This window comes from Rhea americana, unplaced genomic scaffold, assembly GCF_003343005.1.
Source record: "Rhea americana isolate MKP2758 unplaced genomic scaffold, rheAme1 scaffold_28, whole genome shotgun sequence".
Taxonomy (NCBI): Eukaryota; Metazoa; Chordata; class Aves; order Rheiformes; family Rheidae; genus Rhea; species Rhea americana.
In genome coordinates this window covers 5,697,080-5,716,767 of record NW_028186401.1, presented here as the reverse complement: position 1 = coordinate 5,716,767, position 19,688 = coordinate 5,697,080, and the positions used below count along the sequence as shown (strand labels likewise).

General features: G+C 46.3%; 1 protein-coding gene across 1 annotated transcript; it reads left to right on the top strand.

Annotated features, from left to right (window-relative positions):
• Positions 1-100: 100 nt before the first annotated feature.
• On the top strand, positions 101-13,218 carry DET1 (DET1 partner of COP1 E3 ubiquitin ligase). The gene is made up of 4 exons (XM_085308666.1): positions 101-1,220; positions 4,527-4,717; positions 6,344-6,535; positions 10,269-13,218. Exons 1-4 carry the CDS (start codon positions 138-140, stop codon positions 10,456-10,458), a joined length of 1,656 nt encoding a protein of 551 aa, XP_085164792.1. The 5' UTR covers positions 101-137; the 3' UTR covers positions 10,459-13,218.
• The last annotated feature ends 6,470 nt before the right edge of the window (positions 13,219-19,688 follow it).

Here is a 19,688-nt window from a genome sequence, read left to right as displayed (position 1 = left end):
CCTTAACCGCCCCCATCCCCTGGCCTCAGCAAGCCGCTCTCGCTCCCCGTGTCCCCCCCGCCGCCGTCCCAGCGGGGTCCCAGGGTGCACGTGTGCTCTCCTCCCCAGCAGGGTGAAGATGAAGTAGTGCTCCGATCATGGACCATGACGCCCCCACGATCAGGCCCCGCCGCATCCAGAACCAGAATGTCATCCACCGCCTGGAGCGCCGACGAATCAGCTCCGGCAAAGCCGGCACCCACTGGCACCAGGTCCGCGTCTTCCACCAGAACGTCTTCCCCAACTTCACCGTGGTCAATGTGGAGAAACCTCCCTGCTTCTTGCGAAAGTTCTCCCCTGATGGGCGCTACTTCATTGCGTTCTCCTCTGATCAAACCTCCCTGGAGATTTATGAATATCAGGGCTGCCAGGCGGCAGAAGACCTTCTGCAAGGCTATGAGGGAGAGATCCTGGCGAATGGCAACGACCAAAGATCTGTCAACATTCGGGGGCGGCTCTTTGAACGCTTCTTTGTCCTGCTCCATATCACCAACGTGGCCTCCAACGGCGAGCACTTGAACCGCGAGTGCAGCTTGTTTACAGACGACTGCCGGTATGTGATTGTCGGCTCTGCTGCTTACCTGCCCGAGGAGCCTCATCCTCCCTTCTTTGAGGTTTACCGCAACAGCGAGTCTGTGACCCCTAATCCCCGGTCCCCTTTGGAAGACTACTCTTTGCATATCATAGACCTCCACACAGGCCGACTCTGTGACACAAGGACATTCAAATGTGACAAAGTCATCCTGTCTCACAACCAGGGCCTGTACCTCTATAAAAACATCTTGGCTATTCTCTCTGTGCAGCAACAGACTATTCATGTCTTTCAAGTCACACCTGAGGGTACTTTCATTGATGTACGGACTATCGGTCGCTTCTGCTATGAGGATGATCTTCTGACTCTGTCTGCGGTGTATCCTGAGGTGCAGCGGGACACACAGACGGGGATGGCCAACCCCTACAAAGAGCCCTTCATAAACTCTTTGAAGCACAGGCTGCTTGTGTACCTGTGGAGAAGGGCAGAGCAGGATGGAAGTGCCATCGCAAAAAGAAGGTTCTTCCAGTACTTTGATCAGCTGAGGCAGCTCCGCATGTGGAAGATGCAGCTTTTGGATGAGAACCACCTGTTTATCAAATATACTAGTGAAGATGTGGTCACGCTGCGGGTGACAGATCCTTCACAGGTATTACCTGCCTCCTCAGACTGTTTATTACTTTGGGGCAAGTGCTCCCAAGAAGGTAAAATGCTGTGAGCTGCATTTCTTAGCCRAGCCTGTGACTGTTCAGTGGATAAGTTATTTAGGACCGCTGTACTYTGTTCTTGTGTGAACATTTGATGTCTCTGGTATTGAGTAACCTCAGTATCTTTGTCTATCGTAATTTCATCACTTTCTTCTCAACTAAATAGGAGAGAGGAAAGATCTTACGTGGTTATCAAGGGATTGTTGCCTCTGCTCACAGATCCTTTAGAACCCACTTCCCCTTCCCAAATCCCTAGCTGATTTTTTTTAAGCTGTTCTTTCATGTAATGCACTTACCATAGAGGTGTTCTCTCTTTTCACATGTATCTTAGAGTATGTTTTTCAAATATAATAGTCTTCATTTTTCCTGGTAGAATTACCTTTTCTTTTCTGCCTACATACTCTTGAAATTGGAGTAGCTACTMTTAAATCTAGCTAATGTGCTAGTTGCTTTTCCTTTCAGTTTAGTACTAAAGAAATCAAATTAGAGCAAATATAGCTTAGTCAGTGTTGGGTCCTTCCAGATGTTTCACCATCCTGCAGGTTGATCATCTTATTTCACTACTGTTAGACATTTAATCATTTTTTGATCTCTATGAGACTGAGCAAGAGCACATTCTTTTCTTTTTTTTCCATTTTTTTATTCCTTTAATCCATTTCTATTTTGTTAAAATACTTGAAAAGAATTTTTAATCTCTAGTGCTGCTTGTTGTTCTGACTGTTCCCTAGGCTTTTTTTTTTTTTTTTCCATACCTTCCTCTTTCTCCCTATCTTTTTCAGTTCCTGGACTTAGATCATAGAGGAAATGGACAATAATTCTTTAGAACTAATTTTTAGAACTAGTCTAATTCTTCCTGGAGGATGACTGTGATCTTTTTCATTTTTCTTTAATATTTTACATTTGTTGGAAGGGGGGTAACTTTGGGAGAGGATAGGTGAGATATAATCTAACCAGTTTTACCCATCGATACAAAATTAGATGACTATCACAAAAATGTCAGAGCTTTGTGAAAGTATCTTCAGCTTTCTGCTTGCTGTTAGTATCCTGGGTAACGTTCCTGACAAAGGCCTTAAGCCATCTCCATGTAAATGTATGTGGTAAACTCAGCTCAGCTGTCTGCTGTGGTTACCAAGGCTTTTGTGCCTCCTTTGCTGCAACATGTTTTTGAGTTGCTTCACCTGAAGATTATTTTAAAATGCAGATTGTGGTTTGTTTGCAGCATTCCTCAGGTGCCGTTCTGCTGGAGGAAAAATACCTCATTTCCTGTTTATTTCAGGGGATGATTCAAGATGCGGAGGAGTCTCCAAAGACCTGCCCAAGTTTAAGCTTTGTGATTTGTTAGGGCTTCCTGAGRAAAACTTTGGTGGCAGAACAGCTGAATGTCCTCGTTGTCTTTCTCTCATCTGACCAAAGAAGAACTTGAAGCTTCATCTGATTTCAGGCCCTTCTGTYGTCTTAGGCCTCTTAGTGAAGAGGCTTGAAGTTGTTATTTATGCTTTTGGTTGCTTGTGTATTGTCAGGATCTGCACYGAGTCTTTCAAAATTTTTACTTGTGTTGTGCGTATATGTAGCTTGTTTCTTGTTCTAGGCTTGAATTTTATGCTTGCCAGCTTATTTATTTATGGTATTCTGCCTGTGTGTTACAGGTGCTGCTACAATGCAGTGAGAATAGTTTCCTTGGTCAAGGGAATCCTACTGATGTGTGTTCCTGTTAAATACAAGGTCTATGCCAGGTTAAGGTTGGAAGATATTCCTTGCAGTCTTTGAAGATATAAATATTCTTTCCTTCTGCTGTCACCTCTTATTTGCTCTCTGCTCTCACCCTGCATTTCGGAAGGGCTTTCTTTTCCTTGGGCAGTAGTTTAGTGAGTGACCTCACCTAGTGCTCTTCACTTGACATGTGGGGGCTGGATTATACTATCGCAATTTATTTTGGGTCTGTGGAACAGGTGAACCTTGTGATACTATGGCGGGTGGAGTGAAAAGTTGTTTGAAGCTTGGACTGAATCGCCCTGAAGGCCAAATCCCACGTGCAGGCTGCATCTGGGGCAGCTGAAGAGGTGGCTGAAACAGTGCTTGGGATACTGTGCATTTGAAGGGTGGTCTCAATGCCATCTGGCAGGGAGAACTCGCAGGAGAAAAGGATCTGCAGAAGGTTTAAGGACAGAACTTGCAGTGGGTTTTTTTACGATGCTTTTGGGGGGCCAAAAGTGGGTGTATTAAGAGACTGCATAGTTTGGAAATGTATTTGGTCGTCTTTCTTTAGTGTGAAATACAAATGTAGACTCAAAGATCAGAAGTCATCAGGACTGGCCAAAGCGGGTAGAGGGCCTGCCATCATTGCTGAGAATTGTTTGGGAGCAAGAGGTGAARCATTTAGAGATGGTCTTTATTGACAGAAGGCTTATCCAGGCATACATGGAGCCGTGTGCTTATGCCAAGGGAATTAGTTGCGGTGTTAGCTTTGAGGTAGGGGCAAGTTCTTACTTTGGGATGACAGGGATTTAGCAGTCCCCTCTTTAATGAAAGCTCCCTTCAGTGGGGAAAGGTTAAATCTGCTCCTTCCCAAAGGGATAGGAATGTCTTCTCCCTTCCACATAGCTGCACTGGTACRAGGTCACATTTCCCCTATTGCTTGTTTGTTCATACCGTGAAACACTGCCATTGCTGATCCACAGTGTGGTGCACGGGCCTTCTTGCATCAAAGTGTCAGTATTAAAAAGAAGTAGTTAGCATTTTTCAGATTTTCATTTCWGTGCCAGCAGGGTACCTGAAGGGCACAACTTCTTGTAGGCAGTGGTATGATGCACAGTACGCTAAAAGGGCTCATCTGTATGTCATGGAAATATTAAGAAGAGGAAGAAAATAATTCTTCACGTAGAAGAAAAATTAATTTGTTGCCAGCTAGCACTGAGTTTAGAATCATTTCATCAGCAGGAAAGAAAATTAAATTTGGCACTTCAGAAAGCATTTTAGCTTTGGTGGAGGGCAGAGAGAGGATGGAAAAACAGAAACACTGGCATCCAGTTTGAGATGAAAAATTGGAAGGCCATTAGGTTTCCTCCATAAATAACCACACCACAGTTAATAGGTGGCTGATTTGGTCCCTGTTGAGGTATTTGAATTAGTGTAGGAGTCTTTTGCCCTAATCTGAGACAGGGCTTGTGGTGTTGTACAGGGAGAAGGAAGGGGATGGGTTCCCTGTGTGTGCTCTCCTGGGTAACCATTACTTCTGCCTCTTTCCACAGCCTTCATTCTTCGTTGTGTACAACATGGTGACCACGGAGGTTATTGCTGTGTTTGAGAATACGTCTGATGAGCTGCTGGAGCTCTTTGAGAACTTTTGTGACCTCTTCAGGAACGCCACCCTGCACAGTGAGGCAGTCCAGTTCCCCTGCTCAGCTTCCAGCAACAACTTTGCCAGGCAGATCCAGCGCCGGTGAGCATTTGGAGCATGCTTTATACTGTATAAACACACACTCACCCTTGTCAGCTGAAGGCCAGTATCAAATAATGATGGCAGCCCTGAGAAAATCCAGCTCCTTTAGCCAGCGAGTAGTGCAAGAGTCTGGCTTGCATATAATTCATCTTGCAGCCTCGTGCATTGATTCTGTATTTCCCAGTCAGTTTTGTGAAAGGAAGGAAAAAAGTAATGTCAATCCAGTGTTTAAAAGAAGAAGGAATTTTAAGAGAAAGATGTTGCTGGCTCTCTTTGAGTGATAACTTCCCCTGGAGGTTATTAAAGCAGTACTGCCCAATAGTTTAGAGCCATGGAGATAAGAATTGTCTGGATGCCAGCAYTGCCTAAATGGATGTATTTTGCCAAGTTGCGTTCTCCAAACTTAATGTACATCAAATAGTGCTCTGTAGCGTTTTCTGCAACATCAGTAAAAGACTTGTGATTCCTGTTTAACTCTGCTGTGAGAAAGGGAACTGCTCTGCCTAGAGCTATTGTGAAAGCTGAGCAAAATATCAAAGTAACCAGGGTTTCTAGAATATATTTTATCAGTCAAACGTGGCTTTCATAAGGCAGTGTGTGCTATTGCCCTTGGAATATATTTTTATATAACTTGGAGTGTCTTATTCTTCCAGTGACTTGTTTGACTTGCTCCTGGCAATCACTTATGGGCATGAAGCTTCTGTTGATTCCAGCTTGATGTGACATAGTAAGAGGAAGTTGGCTTCATCTGTAACTTTCTAGGGCTCCTTGTTGGGAAATCCACGTTGCTTAGAGGGGCAAAGAGCGAGCTTGCTGCGGACACCTGAAGAGCAAGTCCTACCTTGCATTAAAATAGAGGAGAATCTTTTCACTCACTTGGCTATAAGGGCCTGTAGCAGGAGTGTTTATCTGGTGTAGCAGGGCATAATAGTGCATTGTTCACAGTGAGCTGGCTTTTGGCTGWGTATTTCTAGTCTAAAGGGAATATTTTACTGTTCCTGATAGATGACRTTCGTGCTCAGCTGCGGAAAGCTCAGATTTTATTTGGAAAAAGAAATCCAACCTGTGTTAATCTGTTCACCAGGAAGAACTTTCAGCTCAGTGTAGTGTCTGAAAAGCTTGAGGCTTCTCTTCAAGGTTCTTCCCATCTAAGGTTTCTCCCTTTGCATACTTGAAACAGTGGCTAGAGAGAAGGGGATTCTCAAGTCAACCTTAAGGGCTCAACTGTTACTGCAAAACCCTCTGGCTTTTGCTTATGCTTTTTCCAGGCTTCGTGATAAAACTTTGATTGATTGATAAGCTGCTAATCCATCTCTCCCTGTATCTGATCCTACTGATTTCCTGTACTGCAGAGCAGCTGGGGCCAGACCTTGTGGATAGGCAGGATCTTGTCCTTCCATCCGTTCCTGCTTTCAGAGCAGAAACACTAATGGTGAGGGAGGGTATAAAGGTCACCAGAATTGGCTGATGATTGAATCAGTGTGATACATCTTTGGAAATGAGCTGCTTTAGTTCTTATGYGGCTACTGTTTTTCTTTCCCTAGCTGTTTTCCTCTCTTGCTTTTTTAAGCTCTGCTGTTTACCTGTGGCCTTTGCAAGTCAAGCCTGTTCCTGTGTTTGCTGCAGGTTCAAAGACACTATTGTGAATGCCAAGTATGGAGGGCACACGGAGGCTGTGCGGAGGCTGCTGGGCCAGCTTCCGATCAGCGCGCAGTCGTACAGTGGCAGCCCGTACCTTGACCTCTCCCTTTTCAGCTATGATGACAAGTGGGTGTCAGTCATGGAGCGGCCCAAGACCTGCGGTGATCATCCTATAAGGTATGAAACAGGCCAGAAAGCTTTATGTAAGGAGAACAGTGTGAAAGTAACTCTGAATTGGCTTGGCTCCATGGCATCAGATGTGTGCGAGAAGGGGTAGCTCGATGCCTTTCTCCTCTGATGTGCCTTGATCAGAGGGTTTGTTTCAGCAGTCCCAGAGAGCTCGGCCTCTCTTTGCAATAACTCTTATTTTGCATATGTGGAAGGGCTCCTCAGGTCTTTTGGATGAGCTGCCCTGGGAGAGAGATGGGTGGTGAAACCTGAGCCTTTTCCGTGTTCTTGTTCCTCATCTTTTTGTAGTCCAGCTTTGCTATCAGGTTGCAGAGTAATATGGTTCTGGGTACCTACTTTCTGGTACTGGAAGAATCTCCCTAGAGCACATGGGGCTAGCTGGCATCAATGGTCTGGTTTGTCCTGTGAATACAATAGGTGCTGGGCTGGGTGTTATCCAGAATGCTGATGGTATAGATTTAACTATTTTCATGCTTTTGTTATTTACCGTTCTCACCCTATGAGCTGCTGTCCTTTTCATTTCCCCTTCTTTCTGTGATCTCCTTTCTGTAGTAGGAGTTCAGCCAAATGTTAGGGCTGTTCTGTGTCTTTCATCTGTATCTTGATGCTGGTATCAGAAATAAGGTTTGCAATGCTTCTTGCAGAAACATCGGGACTGTTTATTCCTGCTTGTTGGCTGCAGCTGTGGACACAAGAAGTACTGGTTAAGAATCCAGTGTCTTCCGCCTGAAAGGCTCAAAGAGAGTGAATTTTCTGGGCAGAAGAGTCTTTCCACTTACAGTACTGGAAAAGCAGAATGAACGTACGCTCTAAACCAAAGAGACCTCTCTAAGTGCTTTGTATATTGACTGCCCACGTGTGGAGGGCTCAGCCAGCCTAGGGAGGCCGTTCTGGCCTGTTTCCCAACTTGATTTTCATCAGTGCATTCTCAAAACCTGGTTTCATGTCTCCCCTGGCCCTGCCTCGGGTGGCAGGAAACCTCTGATTATTCCTGCGCTCCTAATTCCCAAATTAGGTATATTTAATTGATTTTCTACCTGCGTGATTTGGTTTGATCTCCAGCTCCTGTGCAATGTGCAGAGAAAAGCCTGCTCTCTCCCCCTTTTCATGCTTGACGTTCAGAAAACTCGCGGGGCGGCGTTTGTCTGCCAGCGCCAACCTGTGTGCAGCTCCCACAGACAAAAGGGAGCAAAACCGCAGTCATTTGCTGCGGTTACGTCTTTGTAGTAAACAAAGCAAAGTGGCACCTTCTCTCCCTCCCCTGAGCAAACCGGCATTTCAGAACCAATGCTTTTAAAGCTCAAAGATGTGCAGAGTCAATTAGGGCTTGAATAGGGCCTCAGAGCAGTGAGGCTGTTGGTTTTTGGAAAGTAAAGAGAAGATAAGGCACTAACCTTAACCATTCAGTAGCTGAAATACTGCGGCTCTGTTTCTCACGTGCAAAACAGGGTTTAATAAAATAATGCAGCTGTTTGTGTTATGACTAGAGAGCTTGGGAATGGGAGGACATAAGATTTGAAATGTAAGCCCAGGAATGGGATGGAGTGCAAAATGCTTCAGCAGCTTGGGGTGTTACAATCTGTATGTAGTTTCCTGGCATGACATGTGTGATTTGAAGGCCTCTATTTTACACAGGAGTTTCAGCAYCTCTGTGCACTGTGTCCTTTTAACCCTTACTGCCTTTCTGCATCCCAGAAGGTTCAACTGTCATCCCTGGTTACTTGAGAGACTGATGGTTGTTTTCTGTCTTGGGAAGGACTTTAGGTTCCCCATCACTGCCATCTTCCAGTGTCTTTCCAGGAGATTTGAAGATAAATTCACTGAGTAAAATTATGGGACCTGTGAGGAAGAGGCTCTAACACAGCCTTACCTATAATAGGGGGTCTCTAAATTCCATCTAGGTGGCTAATAAGGAGCCATTTAACCAAAAAATTGGTCTGCAGATAAATCTTCCATTTTCATACAGTTTGAAAAGGCTAGTCTTGCTGTTTCTGTTGACATACAATTTTATATTTCAGTACCTAATTTGTCCCCGGAGTGAGAGCCCATGGAAATGGCCTCTGATTGCAGAGCACTTTTAAAAATAGATTTAAAAATACCAAACTGAGCACATCTTTGAGATTACAGGGAGCTTCATCTTGAGTAGTAAATTATTGTGAATTGGGGAGAGAGAGGAGCTGACCAGGGGCTGTACTTTATTTAAAGAATGACCCTCTACATACATAGTCCTGTGTAGGAGGGAAAAGGGCTTTTTGAAAAGCCAAATACCGAGATTGTGACTCTCTTGCTGGTTCTTGTGTGTAATTTTCAGGCAGCACTGACTGGCACTTTGATTCAGAGGAAGGGAGAGGAGAGTGGCCCTCCAGGAAGAACATGAGGATCTCAATAGGCTGTATTGTTAAAATGTGGAGTATGTCTGCTCCTGAAACAGCATTGCCTATATCTGTCATCACCGGTTCTATCAGGCTGAGCGCTGAGTGCATTGTATTGCTAGTGGGGGGGGGAATGTGCTCTGATATTAAAAGCATTCTCTGAATTAAAACCGGAGGAAAATTCAAAATACCCACATGTACGAAGTAATAGTGGAAAAAGGCACAGAATCATCATTCCGCCTCCCAGCTGTTTCTAAGATTGAAAAGGGCAGAAAACAATTTAAGGAACTGAGCTAACTTCAAGCTGAGGACTTGAGTCCTGTCAGCCCAGCTGCTTTGTGAAGGTACCACATCCCAGATGTCTCCACCAAGGGCTTGGGGATAGTGGGGTTGTAAGAATCMCCTCTTCCTATAGCAGTGAATAGGGATAGTGTTACCTGGGCTTAGGTCTGTTATGCCGAGGGAGCCCATCCTCTAGTGTGCAGGGGAAATTCAAGAAGTGAGGAGGTTTCTAGATTTGCCTGTTTCCAGTGCTGTTTACACCATTCCCTAAGCAATGTTCCCTTCTTCCTTAAGATGTGTCCCAGAATTCACCCGTTCAGAGACACAGAGGAGCTTCCTCTGACCCACAGGCAGGTGACAGCWGAAGGACACATCCGTTTTTCATTATGCTTGCCCTTACTGTGACTATTAAGCACTGTCCGCTAAGTACTTCCTACCTAGGATATCTTGTTGATGATTTTTTTTATTGGAAATCTGGAAGGAACTTGCAAAGCCTGGCTTGAGCTGAACTAACCTGTAAAGTAGCGTTTGGTTCCCTGGAGCAGAGCTGGATATAGCAACGTTCACCTTTCTCTTCTGAACAGGGATGTAGCAAGGCACAGGCACAGTAGTGTGAAGCCTGCCTTGCAGCGCCAGGAGAGGGGAAGGATGGCCTTACAGTTGGAGAGGAGGCCATAGCTAAGGAAAGTGAGCTCAGTTCTGTACAGTGTATCTGCCTTGAGGATCAAGGAGAGCTGCTTGTATTAACAGAGGATGGAAAGCCAGCAGAGGTGGGGTCTGGACTGAATTTTTTGTTTCTTGTTGTGAAATCAGCTAAGTCCACCAAAATGAAAGGCAGAGTTCTCTCCCTGGTGATACTAAAATGGTGTCAAGTTTTTTCTAGGTAGTAGAAAACTAGCTCCCATAAGAGGGACTTTCYGGCATAGCCAAGAGCCAGACTCCTAGCTGAAGATCTCCTGCCTCTGGGGGAGTACCAGAGGTTGAACAAGGCACTTGTCTCTGTGAAGAGCCCAGATGGCAAAGTCAATAGTCAGGAACATTCATAATTGACTTTTTCTTCCTTTCAGATTTTATGCTCGTGATTCTGGCCTCCTGAAGTTTGAAATCCAGGCGGGACTCCTGGGGCGACCCATCAATCACACAGTGCGACGCCTGGTTGCATTCACCTTCCACCCCTTTGAGCCTTTTGCCATCTCGGTGCAGCGCACTAATGCAGAGTACGTGGTTAACTTCCACATGAGGCACAGCTGCACGTAGTGCAGAAGGTACCCGGTGCAGCTGTTCTCCTCAGGTCTGGGCCTCTGCCACAGACACACCAAAGCCAGACACTCACACCTTCTAGGAAACTAAACCATCGCTCATGTCAAGAAACCTGACCTGGGAGCTCCTACCAACCAGCATCTCGCCGGCCAATTGGCTGTGGAAGGCCAATCCACTGAAGTTAGGCCTGTGAATGTTTCTCCTGATTCCATCCGTTTATACTGCTAAGGTTTCTATTGCATTAAGCACTGTTGTTGTTCCCTGTTCTTRTTGATGAACAAAGCGTAGCTGAGATTCCTGTCTTGGTTTCCCAGAGGCTCATCTGTTTTCCTCTCCTGTTCTCTGTCTTAGGATGGCAAAGATGGAGCTTTGCAATGCGTGGAGTGCTCCCTTCTGCACTGATGCTCTTCTACCTTGTTGAGGCAAACAGCCTGTCTTAGAGAGAACGGATATAAGCCATGGTGGGGGCTTAGAAACATAGCTACCCATATTTGTACCTTCAGTATTACTAGGGAAGTGAAATCCTATTCTCATTCACACAATCTCTTTACATGATTTTAGTATGCAAGAGGTTAGGAAAGAAAGGTCTGAGAAATCACTGGAATTAGGGGAGGTGAGGCGTTTTCCTGACTCTTATGCAAGTCAGTTAATCTTTTGTGCCTTAGTTTCGGTAAAGCCCCCCCCCCAGTGAAAGGTGATATGTTAATACCAGACAGCCAGGGTAGCTGACTGTGTCTGCAGTGGATGAGGAGGTGGGCACAGCAGAAAGACAGGTGGCTGAGAGGGGTGTGGGAAGCAAGAGCAGCTCCTTCTCCATGTCAGAGGACTTGCTTCTGCAGAGAAGGAGCATATCCTTGCGGGCATCTGCTGATTCTGCTGCTGAGGGGAAGGGAGACTGAGCTGCTGGCACCATCCTGCATATTGGCCCTCTGAACACAGAGAATTAGTAGCATTTGGGTTTCCCCAGAAAAGAGAAGGGAGACCTGAATTAATTTGCATTGCTGCAGATTTGCAGTTGAGTTTGTTGACTTAGGTTGCTTATGTATCCCTGTTTGATGTGCTGTTCTCTGTGAGAACCTGATTTGCTGTGCCCAMGCTTCAAAGCACAGCTGGCTGATGCATCATATTTGGCTTGATGCAGACTGAACTGCTGCAGCATCTGTGCTGTCTATAAAATAAGCTCCTGGATGTAATCTTACATACCACTGTGGGCTGGTGAGGATGCCGTCCTGCCTTCCTGTGTTAAAAATGTAATTTTTGGTTGTTGATTAACACTTGAGTTTTGCTGCATACAGGTAGGTTTTAGGACTGTGAGCTGTCAGTCAAGGCAGCCCTCCTAGGAAATGCAAAGTGCTCAGCTGGGAGCCTGCTGTTATCCACTTCCATGTGAGGTACAGAGTAGACACTAGGAAATTGGTGCTGATACATGTGGAGAACCTTACTTGAAAGCACCCTGTTGCTGTCTTGTTTGGACCAAAATGGGCCTAGCTGTGGGTAACATATTGTGGCCACATGCTTGAGAAGAATCATCTTGAGGTCATGCATTCATTTTGCATAGTAATGGCTTGGAAAATAAATGTGGTGTTGCTTGTGCCTGGATATGGCATAAATGTCTGACCTCGGAACTGGGGGGGGAGGGGGTACTGGGCTTCTTGTGTCAGCCTTTAGTCTCTGTCTCATTGCATGTCTTAACTCTCCTGGCCTTGCTAAACTTCTTTCTAGGACAAGACACCATCYTTCGCTGCTCTTTCTCTGGTGTTTGCACTGTTGGTTTCTCAGGACTGTCAGGAACGACTTCTGGTCAGAAGACTGCTAATAGAGGGGGTGTCAGGCCACGCATGCTTTTAGCGATGGGTTTTTCTCCATCTAATAACACTATGTGTCAAGATTTTAGGTTTTTCTTTTGTGATTTGTTCTTCAAACACATTTAATTAAGCTCCAAGTGGGGAATCATTTGCACATTGTAGATCATGGAATTACCTCCTTCCCGCACCACTCTCACATATGCTCACACTTCTAGTATGAGATTTTTTTTTCTTCTTTTGCAGAGCTCGCAGCAGCTCCATCCAAGATTGGTTTTACTACTTGGTGTCACAGTCTGGGACATCAGTGCTTACTAAAATAGCTGTTAGGTTTTCATTTATTTTTTTTTTAGGTGGAAAACATATAAATCAGTTCAGTGTTTCTGAAGTAGGGGCTTTTGCCAGATTCTGGCTGTCCTGTGTGAAGCAGAGAGCATGGCACAGATGATCGGACTTGGGGCTGAGAGACAAGATATCTGTTCTTAGCTCTGCTGTTTAAATTGTTCTGTGACTGGGGGCAAATCACTTCCTGTTCCAGCTGGTGTTTTCTTCTCTGTAAATGAGGCCAAAAACATATTTTCAGCTTTTGTAAAACACTTTGAGATTCATGGATAAAAAGTGCTAGATAAGTGCTAAGTATTTTCTTATTACGTTTGCAGACAAACTGATTGATCATTCTTAGTACTAATTGCCTTGGAGTAGCATTGCAGATCCTCTGGCCATGACGGCTGCATTTTGTATCTACAACAGAATTAATTTTATTACAGAAATGTTTTGAAAGAAAAGTCTCTCATGCTTGAAATTTTGATTCTTTTATTTAAGAAACAAAAAGTGTGTGTGGTGGGGAGGGTGAGTGGAAAGGGACAGATATTTTCTATGTGATATTTTTACTAGGCTAGAATGAAGATTTGTTAGTAATACAAAACAAAAATGGAATAAACAGAATTTGCTTTAATGGCCTGGTTTGTTGTCTCTGTTTTCCAGAAATACTAGTAGTGTGCCTGGGAATCCCTTTTTTAAAAAAGAGGCGACAGGTGTGTGTGTTTGGCTGCACAGGCATATCCCGTGTGAATTTGCTGCTTCTTCCTAGGTGTCTGGAGTGACAATGTGCTCATCAAAGTTCCTACCTCAGGCGTTTTTGTAGCTATTGCAGATTTCTTGTTTCTTTATTTTAGTCCCCACAAGCTAATGCTTGGAGAGGAGCGGTTGGGCTGCATTTCAGTTGTTTTTCCCCTTTTGTACTTTATTACTAATCCCACTTGTRCTCAGAGACTCTTCCTTCAGCCCATCCATAGCAACTGTCTTGTCTTGTGGCTGTTACCTGTTGACGCTCCGTGATCAAGAGATGAAAGTTGAGCAATGCACCTGCCTTGGCAGAAGAGCCATTATCTTTCCGCTGCTTTTAGATTGGGCTAAGGCACTTGGATTTTCCAGCTGTGTCCTGCTTCCAGCTGCTGAGAGGCAACTTCGCAGAATGTAGTGGCCGAGAACCTGAAAAAACTCCYCCCAAAAGCTCAGGATCCCCTTCTAACCCGCTGCTACTCTGTAACAAGCCATCGTTGTCCCTGTACGCGTCAGTTCTGTGAGTATCTGCATCTTGGGCATGAAAGCAGCTCAGCCCCCAGCAGCTTTCCTTTGAACCTTTCCTTCCTTTATGTGTGTGCAGTTTTGTTTCTGACTTGAAAGCCCAGCAGCTTTCTTTTGAAAACTTTGAGTATATCAGAAAGACAGGGGAGTTATCTGCTCTTGAGCGATTGCTCTTCGGGTCAAATAAGCATTTCCTTGCCTTATAGCACCTGACTTGAAAAGTGTGTTTGACTGGCAGCAGAATYTTACTGTTTTTTGTTACTTCTTGTGCCACCCTGGCTTATTAAAATGAAAGTAAATAATGAAAAGCAGGACACTTGTGATGTTTCTTCTGTGAACTGTATTAGCGAACCACAGAAATCGTAATAGAATCAAACCTATGTATCCGTTAATGGTGTGTCTCTGCTAAAGATTCCTTTCAGATAACCTTCCAGCGCTGAGTGGCTGTTYCTGACATAGTCCCTTATGTTCCCTGTGTACTTACAGGGCCTTGCTTCTGCTCGGGTGCTGGCATGTGTCTGCTTTGCTTCCCTTGGTCTCTTTTGACCCAGCTAAAAGAAACAGATTTGTGATAATTTAGAGATTCTATTTATTTGTCTGTCTTATTCCTGCATCCTCTGTCTTGTCTCTTTTCTGCCATTTTTTTTTCTGCAGGATCTCTCAGGACTGTGGGAAGAAAGATGGAGTCAAGTGAGGCCTTGTAAAGGCTGGAAGRCGGTGGGATACATGGTCATCCAACAGCTTTTCTCCTTGTGTGAACCTTTATTAGGAAAGGGCACACTGCAGAACATGCAGGTGGTGGTGCGGACAAGCAACACGGCAGGATTTGGGGGAATTGCTTCCRTGTAGCTTTCAGAGTGTCAAAGTCCAGGTCATTAGCATGCCTGAATAACTGTACCTCAGTCTTGTTAGTATGACTGTAAAAGCTTTTCCAGCCAACTACTACCTATGAGAAGGGAATGGTGATATATGTGTATATATCTATATATTTTTTTCTTGCTCTTGGGCTGCAGGGGATGTGGGCTGAGCTGAGCTGTGAAAATAAGTCATTGTAGCAGTAACAGACTAGCACTACCCACCAACTCGACTGACTGCTCATCAGGCAGCAGTATCCCCTGCTAGAGCTGTTTTCTGGCTAAGGTCTGATTAGCTTTTGTTTCTCTCGGAGCAGCAACCAGGGAGGAGCTGTACTTACTGGGTACGAAAATGAGTTCTTAGAAAAATAACAGTGTGAATTGCATAGATGCTTTTTCTGGTGTTATGACACAAAAATACTACAGCGTATTAGACTAGCAGTTTGGAAACTGGTRACTTGTGGATAATTACAGTGGTCTTGTATGAGAAGAGAACTGAAAAGGGGGCCATGCTGACAGAGGTACAGTGCCCCTTRTACCAGCTGCTTTGGACTGTGCTGCAACATCTGGGTAACGTATTGGCCTTGTTTTGTTGCCAAGTGGTCGAGGGTGTTGTAAGGGCCCATAGGCCGTGTCTACGTGCAGTGCTAGCTTCTGACTGTGCATCTTGTTTCTTCCCTCGCACGTGCCAGATCCCTTCATTGCACGCCTTCTGGCTGTCGCACTTTGCTAATGTGGCGATTGCTGTCTTTCCTCTGTTTTCGTAGGATGTCAAGTGCACCTGAAAATTTGAGGACGATTTTAGAGGAAGTGGGATAACTGTGAGYGTGGTTGGGAGGTGATTGCCAGGTGCCCAGTGCCCTTGGCACCGCRGAGGGAGCAGGACCGCAGGGAGAGGTGCCTCCTGTGGCAGCCTTCCTGGAGGAGGGACAGCAGAAGGTTTGCTCACTGTGAGGGGAAACGCAGGTAGAAACTGCAATGGAAAGTCAGGGGGAAAATTCTAAAAAGCCTCTAGCATTTTCTGCATTCTGCCTTGTCCAGGTACACACTAGAGGCTTTGGAAGAGTTCACTTTTGTCAGTGATGGAACTGGATTGAATTCATCCTRTTTAGAGCTAGAAACATGTTATTTCTTCTCTGCTGTCGCTCTTCCCATTTTTCTCCCCAGCAGCTTCCTGATGTGCTGAGCGTCKCCTGAAGCAGGCTTAGCTGTGTCCTGAAGGACTCCCCGTGCCCCTGCCCTTGATGAAGCACCAACCCTCTCYAGCCAGCTAGTTCATCCACCAGTCTCCTTCCTCCAGGCAAGTTGTGTCACCGCTGCTGAGCGTAGGCTAGTGAATGTGCCTGCTGCAAGTGGAGCCCCAGGGTAGCCACAGAAACGCAGCATGGGGTGGGAGGGAGGCGGTTGGCCCTCGCAGGGCAGCCCGTCCACCCTTGGACGTGATTTCGGGTGTTAATAGGAGAAGAGGGCTGTGCTGCRTCCCCTCGGCGTGCCTGGTTGCAGCCACCATGCCGGTCATTTGATAGCACCTCAGTGCTCCTCCGAGGCGTAAAGTGGAGCGATGCCAGGATTAGCTGTACCCGCTGCCCTTGGTGAGCGCCGGGGAGATACGGCGCTCGCCCTCCCGCCTCCGGCCCTGCTGGTGCTGAGCACGTTGCCGTGGCAACGGGGAGAGACAGCCGTCCACATGGAAACGTCCTTGCTGCCAGTGAGACTGGGGAAAAATGGTCCAAACGGCAAGTTTGGGGAGGAGCAGGCGGCCAGCTGGCAGCCTGGCCCTCGGCAGCAGCGGGGAACGTTGCGAGGCCGGTGCAGCACCTGGCAGAAGGTGATGCCGTCCCCACGCACGGGAGACCCCGGGTTAAACACCAGCATCACCTCCGTTAGGGATCTGCCATGTGCTTTCTGCCTCTTCCGCCACAAAGGGTGGTTTTCTCTTTTTTTTTCACCACTGTCCTATTTTTTGGCTAATCTCAAGGTCAGGGCAGGGTCCAGATTAGCTGCGCCGATACCCGCGGTGGCGTAGCTGGGTCACTGTAACAGCCCTGCCTGCTGAGTCCTTAATGTTGGGAAAATGCTTCTTTGTAAGGGAGCAGGAGCAGCTGGCAGCCAAGCAAGGTCTTTTGTAACACAGGGCAGACGAATGTCGCGTTGACAGCGCGATGGTGCCGCGCGGCCTGCCTGGCTATGGGCAGCAAGGTCAGAGTTAATCTCTCYCTTACCCCTCATCCCTGGACAATGGCTCTGCCCACGCTGGAGAGGGGGCTCCAAGCTGAAGGATCTGGGCTTATCGAAACCCAGCTGGGTTTGTCCCAGTCTCACCCTGGCTGTTCAGTGGCAGCATTGCTGCTCTCGGCCATGATCCTGGCAATGAGCTGAGATGGATGCTGTTGAGGGGGAATCTGTTTTGTTTTGTTTTATATTTTCGTTTTGTTTTGTATTTTTAAATGTGTCCTAGGACAGATTGTTTYGGTGCATCTGCCAGTGCTGAAACAGGCTGTTTTTCCTGTTGTCTTTCACACCACCATCTAAACTTCTTCTTCTTCTTCTTACTATGTACCCAAGGCTTTACTGGTGGCCTTTGGTCCTGATGGCTCAGTCAGTGGGTACTTTTTCTGCTGTGAATTCTGAAAGAGCCAGACTTTGCAAGGTGTGGTGTGATGGCTATTCCTGGCAATTATGGGAAGTTGTTTACCTCCAGGCTGGTAAAGAGRTCAGAGTCGTATTTCACCACTGCATCCTGGGACCTGCTGAAGGAACTGGTGATGAGTAGCAGGGGAGAGGGGGGAGAATGTGTTTTACTCCTGCCTAGCCCCAAGCTTTCCATGTTTCTGAAGTCCTGCCTGTGGTGGGGGGGAAGCCTAGTCTATTCTTGCACAGAGAAGCAAACAGAGGGAGAACAGACCAAAAGGAGAAGCATTCGCTGATGTGGCTGGGAGGCATTGCAGTTGTCAACCTGAGCCACTGTGGCTTAGTTTGGCTTTCCAAAATGAATCATGAAATAGTGAAGCACTGTAGAGGGATTTCAGACCTTACCTGGAAGGGAAAGGAAGTTTTTGAAGACTTATTGCTGCTTGGAGATGCTTTGGAGAAGTTTGTAGATATAGCTCCTGGAGGCTCTTCAAGCCTCCTTTAGAGTGATTCAGTGAAAGCTCCAAAGAGCTGACCTTGTTGACGGAGGAAGACTCCAAAGAAAGGCTGCCCAGTGCTTCTGATGGGGAGGCCTTGACTGGGAGGAGAGGAAAGGGGTGTGGATCAAGCRTGGTCATGAAGTGACCCTCTTGCTGCAGCGCCCTTTCCTGAATTCTCTTCCTAATACTGTACAGAGTCCTGAACAGTGAACTGGGAATTTTTAGCCTTAAGAAAGGCTTGTGCTGTTTGACAAAATGTGACCACCTCTGCCTCCATTTTTTGCCTCTGTGTTCTCTCTCATTTCTGACCCATGTTTGCTTTGTTCCCCACATCCTTGCCTATTGCTCAGCTCCTCACTCTCAATACTTTCTCCCTTCTGCCCTCTTTCTCTAGAGAACAAGCTGTGAAACTGCTCCTGGAGCAGCCACCTACCCCAACTGATGATTGTTAGGGCTCCCTGGCTGCTGAGAGCTTTCAGTCCAGGTCCCAGATCTGTGCACGGTCTCTGACTATCAGTAGATGTGGGGYCTTGCAAGAGGTTTGTGAGCTCCAGAGAAACAAAAGGACCCTGCAAAGTGGCACTAGTACAAGGGAAGCTGGGGGAACACAGCGGAGGAAGCATGAGTGGTTTGAAAAGAAGGAAATAGTAATGAGATGTTGTTTGCCTGGCTCACTTGCTGCTTCCTCCCTAAGAGGAGCGTGCAGCCCAACTTCACTGTCAGCATGGGGACTTGGATGCTATTAGTCAGTTCATTAGTAAAACCTCTGAGTGGCTCCCACTGCTGTTAAGTACCTATTAATGCCTCTTGAGGGAGAGGAGAACATTGTAAAAGCACAGAAACAATCTGAGGGTCCTTGATCTCGTTCTAATCTGAGAGGTCATGGGCTGAGGTTGGAGGGGCAGCTGCAAGGAGAAGAGGGGCTGAGCAGGGCTTCTGGGGATGGAAGTGGCAACTTTGCAGACTGCTGATTATCTGTCAAAGCCTGAGTGCAGAACACCACCTTGTTTGGACTGTTACCTCTGAGGCTCCCATGGGGCRCTCTGGAGTTATAAACACCTAGGCACAGACCTGCTTTGTGTGGCTCTAGAGCCAGGTATTCCCGCACCAGGGGGAAAGCCAGCAAAACCTGCACAGATGTTGCTCACAGCTGCTGGGCTATGGCAATCCACCCCTGCTGCTATGGTTATTGGCACTGCAGGGTCTGTCTCCTTTTCCTTGCTTACTTGTATACACAGTCAGCTGGTAAAGGACACTGACATCACTTAATTAATGGTTTAATTGAATCTCACAAAGGGATCGAAATTGGCTGCCTGACTCTTGTCACTAAGATGCGCGCACAGGAAATAGTAAATCACCAATTCAGCAAATAAAGTTATGGCTCTAAATAGAAACCCCTTATTGCAGGRGTTGGGAAAGCAATTCCTCTTTGCAGAATAACACACTACTGGGAATAAATGTAGGAGCTTTTCTTTTTCTTTTCTCTTTTCCCCACCCCCCCAAACCACCTGGTATCATCCATGGCCAAGAGTGGGACAATGGAGTTAGATCCTGAATGTGATATGTCAGACCTTACGCTCATTAAGGAGTAAACAGACCTGAGGCAGTGTATTTTCTGTAACTCGGAACTGTTTCTTTATTTCAGCCTCCAGATGATGGAGAAAGATATTTTAAATGGAAGAGGRAAAACCTAGAAAGGCCAGGGTTGGAACTGGGTTGAGGAGCAGTGGTGTTGTGGTCAGTAGAAAATTCTGACCTGATGTTCAGAAGAAAGGCTKGTTTGAGGGTAAGGAGTCAAAATTAGGAGGGGGAGGAGGGGATATAGTGAAAAATGTCCCAAAGCAAAGGGAGAA